Here is a 10682-nt window from a genome sequence, read left to right on the forward strand (position 1 = left end):
TTTAAAACACAAATTCACTGAAATGTTCACAGGTCATTCAAAGTGCATCTTGATTCAAGAATTTTTAGCAATTTGTTCTGGATAACGAGACAAAAACATTTTTAGCAGTGTGTTGACAAGGATCCATATGTGACTATGTCAAGATCTTTTTTATCTGATGAAAGTGTCACCTGCATCACTGATCTCAGCGATCTCAAACACAAACACGCAGCTTCAGAAAGTGAAAGTATCAGGAATAATGGAGAGAACATGTTGTACCGCTGTAAACCTGTGTGCTCATATCAGATAGGGAAAGGTTTGAAAGAACAGGTTCATTTCAGGTCAGAAAACAAACTGTTCCTCTCATACCATCAAGATCTTCAGAACCTCGCAGCCTCCCGGCACGATGCAAGAGATTCACGAGATGGCATGAAGTTATTTAAATAGAACAGATCAATGTTTAATGGACACTACTTTAAACATTGACGTTTAGCAGATATATGCATTTAAAATGTATCATGATCTCTTCTAGTAAAATAAAACATATTGTTCATTGGGATGAAGAGCAGCTTGTGTTTGTGAGAGGTTTCCTTTAGCAGTCGGATGGTTTCAGAAGAGTTTCAGTGTTTTTCTTGGCCGTGCTTGAGACCGACCGTTGAGACTCCTGTGGCTTCATGATTTTGATTTGGTAACACGCAACATCTGCCGTTCATTCTGTCCCAGTGAGAGAAAACATGCGAGAAGCCACATGAGCGCGTGCGACCTTTAACCTCACGCCACAAGAAAAACATCCCACACGTCTCTGTCTGACCTCTAAAGAAGCTTATATATAAGTGAGTATTGTTTTGTAGAATAATGTCTTTATGAAATGATAGTGAAAGCACGCAAGGCTCAGAGCCACCAGGACACACTGTACGGTTACCTGAATGACATTGTCATCTCAGCCAATGAGAAGTAAGGACAAAGAGAAGGCGTGTCTAGGAAATCACGCCACTGACCTGATGGAATGGATATTTGGGGTGGGGCTTAGGGAGGGGTCAGAAAACAACACCTACTGTACTAACAGAAACAGATCTGGCAATGGGTCAAAAGCATCATTACACCAGCGCCAAATCAAAGATTATGATGTTATAATGATGCGTGTTTTCCACTGATATCTGCATTTCTGTCTCACAGTGTATATTTGACAGAAACGTGTTTTCAGTTCAGAAACAAAATCAATTATCGGATTTAAAGAAAGTTTTAAAAGCATATCATAATGATATTCCTTTAAGATACGCTGTATGTGCTTTTCATGATTTTTAGGTCATTTGGAAATTGTTTTTATTTTGTTCATTTGAATTTCAATAACAAAAGCTGTTGTTAATAAATGTTCAAAACTCAATGAGGCTTTACGGTATAAAAACACGGTGAGATGAAGTTTGTCAATGACCGGTTTAATGTCAGAATACTGAAGCAATGTCACACATTATAATAACCTCTTAAAAAGTGATAATACAACTTATGATAATTGTTCTGTCATCATTCACGTCACTTCATGTCATTTTAAACCATTTAAAACACAAAAGAAGATATCTTGAAGAATGTTGTTGACTGGATGTGTTCACACAATAGAAGTGAATGGTGTCCGGTGCTGTTCGGTTACCAACATTCTTCAAAAATCTTCTTTTGTGTTCTGCGGCAGACAGAAAGTCATTCAGGTTTGACATGACAAGAGGGCGAGAAAATGATGATGGAATTGTCATTTTTGGGTGAACTATCCCTTTAAAATAGCAAGTGTGAACCCTCTGAAGGTTGTCTTACCAAACTTAACTATGTAGACGACAATACAAAGCTCTCCCACCCCCACAAAGAAAGGCTTCAGTGTTAAGGCAGCACCCAGTTACCGGTCTGAACTAGATAGTTCCAGCCTCAGCAACATCATATGGTACTTCCTCATCCTCGCTTTGTTGAGAACCAGTCAAAGCCAGCGTTCCTCCCCCATAAACCAACAACAAGGGCAACGCACACACAATCAAACCATAGCGGTGAGCTTCAATGGCTGAAAACGGTGTATTCACAAAGCAAATAGCTTAGTTAAGCAAATCGTTTTTTAAATAATTATTTATCCACCAAAAACACAAGTCCAGATGGTCTCGGCATTTCAGGGTCTTAATGACTGAGACCACAGCATCATGACTGTCACAAGTAGGCTACTGAAATGAATGGAGAGTCATATGACCAGTGCTGGCCAATAGGAGAGCTGCTTTTGCGGAAAGGCCGACGCATAGGGAGGGAGGGACTGCATTAGTACCGTTGAAGTGAAATGTTTGTTTTTCTTGAAGCAGACATCCTGTCCTTTATTAACTGTCTGGCTTGAGGACGTGCATGTGAGAGATAATTGTGTCAAAACGACACAATCGTTCACATCTAATGCATTATAGACATTGCAAACCTGATGTCACGCCCTACGTTACATGTTGCAGTGGCACCGCCATCTTGGGAGGATCATACTCCGCTGTTATAATTGTTTAGGTACAATTACTCGCTTTGTTTGAAATATGGAGAAATCCTTATATATTATGACGTATGTGGCTCAGTGGTTAGAGCGGGAGCACGCAACACCAAGGTCATGGGTTCGATCCCAAGGGATTGCACATAGTCGGAAACAAAACAAAATAGTATAGCAAAATGTAATTTAAGTAGCTTTGGATAAAAGCATAGGACATAAGCGTAAATGTAAATTGAAAGACAGCAGGGTCTTTTCCTGAACGACATTGCGTAATGCTATTGCAGTTTTTAACACAGCAAGACTACCTAATCGAACAAGAAACACGAAACATTGGATTGAACGCACTAGCGGTCATCCTCCCGAGATGCAGCAACATTCAACACGGCGTAGCTTCACGTTCTCTATGGGGAATCCTGTTATTTGGTAACACAGTTCGGTCAGACATCACAACGAGGTGATTTGAGGTTCTTGGCATCTGTCACGACAGGAAGTGCCGGTTCTTCTTTCAAATGACTCAAATAAACAGCTCTCACGCTTCAAAGCACAACAACATACCACGTTAATGATAAAAAGTGTTAAGCGGGATTTCTAGGTACCAAAGATGCTTTGTTTGAGTGTTCTGCCAGTTGTTATGCACAAATAAATCTTGGCGCATGATGTAGTTGAACCAGTTTTACCCCCGTCTGGAGTCTATAAGGGAGTGGTTTCGTGACCTTAAGACCTTTTAATCTGGAACCCACAGAGGCCTCTTGAGAGCAGAGACGGAGGCACATGTGCTCTTCAGAGGGGAAGTTGTTAGGGTGCCACCCAAACAATTTCCTCCAGTGTGCTGTTGAAACATTATCAGCAATCTTGAGACAAACAGAATACATAACATATGACATTGATATTAAACATATAGTGCTATGAACTTTATTTAACAGGGTGTGAAATGCGTTTCCTGAGCTTTTCTTGTCCCAGTTGAGCTGTGGTAGTGATGTCACGGTGCAGGGCGCCCTCTAGTGTCGACTCATCTGAACGGGATGAATTGAAGAAGAAATTCGTATTTTGGCGTATTTATCCTTTTTCAGTTCCATCACATCACATATTCTCTAACTTTTAAGCCGAATGCAGCAAACAGTTACTCTTAATATAAAGTCAATGTAATAAACATCAAAGAGAGTAAAATTCAACGACAAATCAAGCAAAAGTTCATCATCATCTAACTGTTCTCCAAATATATGTATTGTTTTTTTTAATCTACTGCTATATATATATCACGTACCTCCCTCGAGTATATAACTAATGTTTATATAACTCAATACAAAACAAAACTTTGTTGACTTCATGCGGCGTTGAATAGACCGACAAGCGAATTACATCAAATACCGCGAGAGCGACTAAAAAGCCTACAGAACATTATCCCTCTCGCGATATTTAGATTTCGTACGCCTTTCGGTCCGCAGCATCGCAAGTCGAACAAACTCACGTGACACCAGTAAGCGCTCCCATTCGCTGCAGACACCGCCCGTCGGGCGCCAAAAGCCAATCACAAGTATTCTTATCCTGACGTCTGGACCTCGGCTGCCAATCAGAAACGTTTTGTTGACAATCAACTAGCAACGCGCTAAGCTTGGCGGCAGCGTCTAGTGTTGACTGCTTTAGCGACATTAGCATTAGCCAGAAGACCTTTAAACTACAGAATGAGTTTGACTGTCAGGTATCCGTTATGTGTTTGATTCATATCTCTCGGTATTTATGCATTTCTAGACCAGCCTTTATAAAACAATGACGTGCGAATACAAAACTACGATCAGAGAATCGATTTCTTCATTGCACACGTCACATACATCAGCGTGCAATAACAAACATAACGTCACATAGACATCGTTTTAACATAACAGGCGTCACTGATGTGATGTGGATGTTGTTTGTGATGTGATGTGATGTGATGTGATGTGATGTGATGTGATGTGATGTGATGTGATGTGATGTGATGTTTGTGATGTGATGTGATGTGATGTGATGTGATGTGATGTGATGTTTGTGATGTGATGTTTGTGATGTTTGTGATGTGATGTTTGTGATCTGATGTGATGTGATATTTGTGATGTGATATTTGTGATCTGATGTTTGTGATGTGATGTTTGTGATCTGATGTTTGTGATGTGATGTTTGTGATCTGATGTTTGTGATCTGATGTTTGTGATGTGATGTTTGTGATGTGATGTTTGTGATCTGATGTGATGTGATGTTTGTGATGTGATGTTTGTGATGTGATGTTTGTGATGTGATGTTTGTGATCTGATGTTTGTGATGTGATGTTTGTGATGTGATGTGATGTGATGTGATGTGATGTGATGTGATGTGATGTGATGTGATGTGATGTGATGTGATGTTTGTGATCTGATGTGATGTGATGTTTGTGATCTGATGTTTGTTATGTGATGTTTGTGATCTGATGTTTGTGTGTTTGCACACGTTAGGACCGATCTAACAGCTGATAAGAGTAAAAGAAAGAAGAGAAGAGAACTGACTGACGAGCAGAAGGATGAAATCAAGGAGGCGTTTGAGCTGTTTGACACAGACAAGGATAAAGAAATAGACTATCATGAGTTAAAGGTAATGAGGATTCACACATGCTGTTCATTTTCCATGTAAATATGATTATAGAAATGCATCTGTGTACTCACAATGCGCATTTTGTTCATGATTGCAGCAGATTGTGATTTTTGTGATGAGAAAACAAGTGTCACGGTCGTATTTGTACATGCAAATGTTCTTTGGCTTATTATTGTATGTGTATTTCAGGTGGCTATGAGAGCTCTGGGTTTCGAGGTGAAGAAAGTAGATGTGTTAAAGATCTTAAAAGATTATGACAGAGAAGGAACCGGGAAAATATCTTTTGACGGTTTTAAAGAAGTAGGTAAGACTACGCTGATGATGGAGACACGTGTTAAAGAGGACTTTTCACCCCAAAATCAACTTTGTGTGATGTGTTACTCCCCCACATGACGTTAAACATGTTTGGAGAACTTTCGGCGTACGAATGAAGATATTTAGGGGACATCCGAAAGATTTCCAGACCTCCCCATAGACATCATGGTGTCAGTTGTTGTCAAGGTCCAGAAAAGTACTCAAGAGATGATTACATTGGTCCGTCCGCTTATAGTGGATCAGTTGAATTGTTCTGAAGCCACGAGAATGATTTATGTGCCAAAAACAAAGCAAAATATGACTTAATGGATATATTCTCCTCTGTCTTGTCAGTTTATGGCGCGCTTTCACGTGAGCACTTCTTCTTTGTCTTGTTCTGTAAACAGAGAGTTCCGAGTTGTGAGTCAGTGCCTCTGCGTCCGATAGGGTAAATCCCCATGCGGCGTTCGGCGGACAAACCTGATACGTATGCGTCAAAGTGCTCTCGTCCAAGAAGACGATGATGAAGTGCTCTCGTGAACGCGCGCAATCTCTCGGATGTCACCTTAATATCTTCATTTGTGCTCTGGAAGTTCTCTTAACATGTTTAGCGTCATGTGGGTGAGTAAAAAAATCACACAAGGTTGATTTTTGGGTGAACTTCCCCTTTAAGATCATTCATGTAGTTAACAGTTAAAACTGAAGCCGTAATATGTAATAAACACACAAGTGCAGGTGACATTTCACATCTCTTCAAATTATCCAAGATAGAAGTCATCTGCTTGCTGTTATATTTCCTACTAATCCATCCGTTTCTATTGTTTTAAAGTGACAGACATGATATTAGAGCGAGACCCGAAGGAAGAAATTCTGAAGGCATTTAAGCTGTTTGACGATGACGAAACGGGAAAGATCAGTCTGAGGAACCTCCGGCGAGTGGCCCGAGAACTCGGGGAAGACATGAGCGATGAAGACCTGCGAGCCATGATCGATGAGTTTGACACTGACGGGGATGGAGAGAGTACGTTGCTGGATTTTCATCTAGGGAGAGATAAAAGTGCTATTTTTATTACCTCTGATGAATGAAGTCATTACTGCGCTGTTCCCCGTTGGCCTTAAGTGCTTTTCTCAATTAAGTAACAGTAAATTAATGGATTGCAGGCAACAGAATGGAAGAGTAGATATAAGCTCTTCGTCGTCTGCTGTTTGTGAGCTGTGATATGTAATTGAATCAGTAAAATAATCATTGTCTGGGCTGTAAGTAGGTCAGAAGTGAATTTTCTGACATTTGCTCTCATTGTGTGTTTTAGTAAATCAAGAAGAGTTTGTCTCCATCATGACCAGCGACTCGTGAGCAGATCTGTTTGCACATACAGCCGACTTAATCCATCACATGGCAGCTTCTTCTTAATTGTGGACATTAAACCTCATTTCACACAAACTATCTGAATGGTAGGTCCGGTTGAGTTGAAACTGAACCTGGATGTTATCAAAGCATGTCATTGCTGGACGTGAATCGATTCGTTAGATTTTTATAGAGATACTTTGTATTTTATTGTTGCAAAATCCTTTTTACTGTATGTCTCTGTTAATGTACTGTAGTTGTTCATTTTGCATTTGAAACTACATTCAAAGTCGTATTTAATGTAAATACACAGTATTAAAAAAACAATCGATTGTCTCATTGACTCATCCTGGATGATTCACATTTTTACAATGGGGCATCTATTGATATGTTACCTTTTGAAGGTGTATTTTCATATCTGGCCAGTAGAGGGAGACATCATTTCTAAAACAGCAGGGTAGTTTGTGTTTCCAGATCTACTGCTGTCAGAGAGAAAAGTGAAAACTCCCACATTACCCAAACTTAATTACAAGTTATGAAACAAGACTGTTTCAATCCTTCTTGGAAGAATAGAACAGTAAAATCCTTTCTGAGAATGTTTTGTTTAATGTCCACCCACATGAGATCATGTATTTGTCATTTCAGAGTGACACAGAGATGACTTAAAGTGTCTGAATGTGTTAAACATCACTTATGACATGACGACAGCTCTCTGTCTGTGCCATTGTCTGGAGTATTCGGTCAGTGTGTCTCCGTCTAGAGGCAGAGCTATGAACAATCACATCAGTACAGAAACGGTTGTCATGGATGCAGGTCAGAGGAGCACAGATGGAAACCAAGCCGTGTGTTTTCCACCCGCTAAATTTAAACAAAACAAATCAGGCCGAGATTAATGAAGTTTGCTAAATGTGAACAGATTTACTTTTCCTCTAACACATTAAGCACACACAGTATTGTCTTGATAAAACCACCATGAACAATAATACTGTAGTAAACAATAATACAGTATTTACTGTAGTATACTTCAACAAAGCGTTGAAACTGCTGTAATATTTACTGTAGTAAAGAGAGAACATTTCTTTCCTGTAGCTCAGTTGTAAGCGCATGGTGTTAACAATGCTAAGGTTGTGGGTTCGATCCGAGAGTCAATGTAAATGAAAATGATCTTCCCAATGTTAGAATTTTCTTATTTTGTGTTTCTATTGTTTTATGAAATAGATGTGGGGCACGCTTTGGGGGGGATAGCTGTGAGTTTATAACTAGAAATGAAAACAATACCAAAGTACAGAAATTATTTGATGGTGAAATGTGGTGAAATGCAATACGGGGAAAATCACTGGTGTCAAAGGTCATCCTATCATTACCGTCGGGGCCCGAGCACGGCCTTAATCGCTTCCTTTTCAGTTGTCGTAAGAGTCAGCGGGGACAGGATCTCTCATGAAAGATGCGTTGAGGTTTAGAAAGCGACCTCAGGCCGACATCAAAGCTGATTTCTGACAACACTGACGGTTGATTCTCGATTAGCAGCGATGGCAGGACGTCAGCTGAGTCGCGGGCCGACGCTCTCAGATGTTTAGACTCAGTTGGTTTGGTTTTCTTTAGTAATTATACAGAGCAGTGGTTCAATTAAGCAGTCAATGGTAGCGGCTGGGCATTCGCTCTTTCATTTTGGCTTTGAGGCTCCGTTAACCGCTGTCATTTGGAGCATATTTAACTTTGCTGTATCTTAAGTGGAAGCCACACGATCGCGGCGTTCTCCAAGAGACGTTTTCCCCACACATGCTAATTTAAAGTTGGAGGGAAGCGTTTGTTAGAAGACTGGCGGGTCTGTGCTTTTCAAGTTTATTTATAGCGTATATGATCCAATTACTATGAGTCAAACTCAAAAACGCCTCCTTTAGAAACTCCTATGAAGGTTTGGAAGTGTTCTGAGCGAACGCCACAAATTCTCCAGTGAATCGGAATGAATTCTTGAGGCCATATTTTGGCGTGTGTTGTCTGTCTTCCTTTGTAGTTCAACAACATGTCCAAGAAGAGCTTTGTGTATTTTGCTGACTAAGTAAATCCAGACGAGAAGGTTTTTCTGTGACCTCGGTCTGGACGTGTATCCGTAACTACTGGTTAAATGTTCGAACACACCTCACTTGATTCAGTACACGTTACGATTTAAGTCTTAAATTATGGAATTTTTTGACTAACGTATAAAAGTAACCACATGTAAAAAACGTATTCGTATCAAATAAATCATTAAATAAATTAGATGATTGGAGCTGAATGAAAAAATAACATTCGCTGCGAGCTTCTGTGTTAATGCAGCTGTTTCATAATCTTAATTTCTGGTGTTCAATTCAATTTGATTTATATAGTGCTTTCCACAATGTGCATTTTTCCAAAGCAGCTTAACAGGAGAAAATAAGAAAAATACAGAAAATGTATAATCACAGCGGATGGTGTTTATAGAGAATGTGAAGCTGACGTCACGCCCAGCGTTTTATGTTGCAGTTCCGCAGACTGCTCTGCCATCTTGGGAGGTTCATACTCCTCTGTTATTATTGATTTAATATGTACCGTTACTTGTTTTGTTTGATACATGGATAAATCAAAAGTGAAACGGCCGGCCTTTTCCAGAACGAGTCTGCGTAATGGTATTGTAGTTTTTAATACAGCAAGACCATAGTTATATTACTTAAGCAAACAAGAAAAAAAAAACACTCCATCGAACGCAATAGCAGCCTGCCTCCAAACATGGTGGAACATTCAACAATAGAGCAAGAAAGATCATTCTAATAAATAATAATATCTACAGTCTGCCATTGAGCAAGCCAACACGGCCCTGTGGCGAGGAACCCAAACTCCAATGATAAATAAATGGAGAAAGAAACCTCAGGAGGAACCAGACTCAGCCGGGAGGACCAGTTCTCCTCAGACGTGTCACAGCTGCACTCACTGACTTTGATTATAAGTTACTGAGGAAATGTTTATGAATAACAGGTAGAGATTATTAGTTGTGATTTAGGACTTTTCATTTGTTGAAACTGTTGATGTCTAATTTAGTCTTATTTTGTGATCGATATCAGACAACAGAGGAATGTTGTAAGCAGGGAAACAGTAACGGCATAATGTTCTATGTGAAGTGGTGTCCAAACTATTGGCTGCTCGTGTACGTATGGAAAGGTTGAAATATTTTCCTTCTGAAGGTGAGTCGTGGTCAATATGAGCTCATGAGTTCTCTGTTTCAGATCTGTGAGAAGGACTGGAGTCGTGTTGGTTATGGGTCAGGACATGTGATTGTGTGTCTGGGAATGATGGGAAGAGATTCATCGCCGCTTCAGTGGTTCTCATGAACTGTTGTGTTTGCTCATGGGGATTTGTGGGACTGTCACAGCTACATCTTCATTTCTGACGGGTGCGTTAGGGAATACAGTCTCTCTGGTTGGCTGGTAAGAAGTTAAACCCATGTGAATATTTTGGCTCGCTGCACCTGTGATTGGCTGATTTAATCAACAACACCTGACAGATTTATAACATTAAACCACAGAACCAACAGCAATATCTTGTGTACTTCACTGATGTCTGTGGATGGAAAGATATAAATAAACGTAAACAATTGTGTCAAGATACAACATCTTTATGTGATGGCTCTGTTCGCTGATACACATTTTAGTTGAAAGCACATTTAGTAGACGTTTCTATTCACATTAAATGATAATGAACATGAAATGAATTTTGGTTCAGTATTTAAGTAAAAACACGTCATCATTTGCTCACCTTCATATGACGGTTCATTACACCAAACCATTTGTATAAAAGTCACACAGGTTTGGAGTGAATGAAGCAGTTTTTCTTTAAAACACTTGAAAACTTAAAAGACAATCTCAAGAAGTGTTGTGAACAGATTGTCAGTGTGGATGAGACGCTTGATGGAAAAACACGTGAGAGAAAACTGCTGTTTAGTCCCACTATGACAAATCA

General features: G+C 39.8%; 1 protein-coding gene across 1 annotated transcript; it reads left to right on the forward strand.

The window, feature by feature from the left end:
• Window positions 1–4016: 4016 nt before the first annotated feature.
• cetn3 (centrin 3) lies at window positions 4017–7046 on the forward strand. Its single transcript, XM_079448461.1, has 5 exons — window positions 4017–4169; window positions 4936–5071; window positions 5261–5375; window positions 6195–6386; window positions 6676–7046. Exons 1-5 carry the CDS (start codon window positions 4153–4155, stop codon window positions 6717–6719), a joined length of 504 nt encoding a protein of 167 aa, XP_079304587.1. The 5' UTR covers window positions 4017–4152; the 3' UTR covers window positions 6720–7046.
• Window positions 7047–10682: the final 3636 nt, after the last annotated feature.

Source organism: Barbatula barbatula (assembly GCF_947034865.1).
Source record: "Barbatula barbatula genome assembly, chromosome: 24".
Lineage (NCBI taxonomy): Eukaryota > Metazoa > Chordata > Actinopteri > Cypriniformes > Nemacheilidae > Barbatula > Barbatula barbatula.

Bases quoted from the DNA above. Each gene is read 5' to 3' on its own strand.
- cetn3 (XM_079448461.1), top strand. The intron at 5,072-5,260 runs GTAATGAGGATT...TGTGTATTTCAG, and splicing joins TAGACTATCATGAGTTAAAG to GTGGCTATGAGAGCTCTGGG. The intron at 6,387-6,675 runs GTACGTTGCTGG...TGTGTGTTTTAG, and splicing joins CACTGACGGGGATGGAGAGA to TAAATCAAGAAGAGTTTGTC.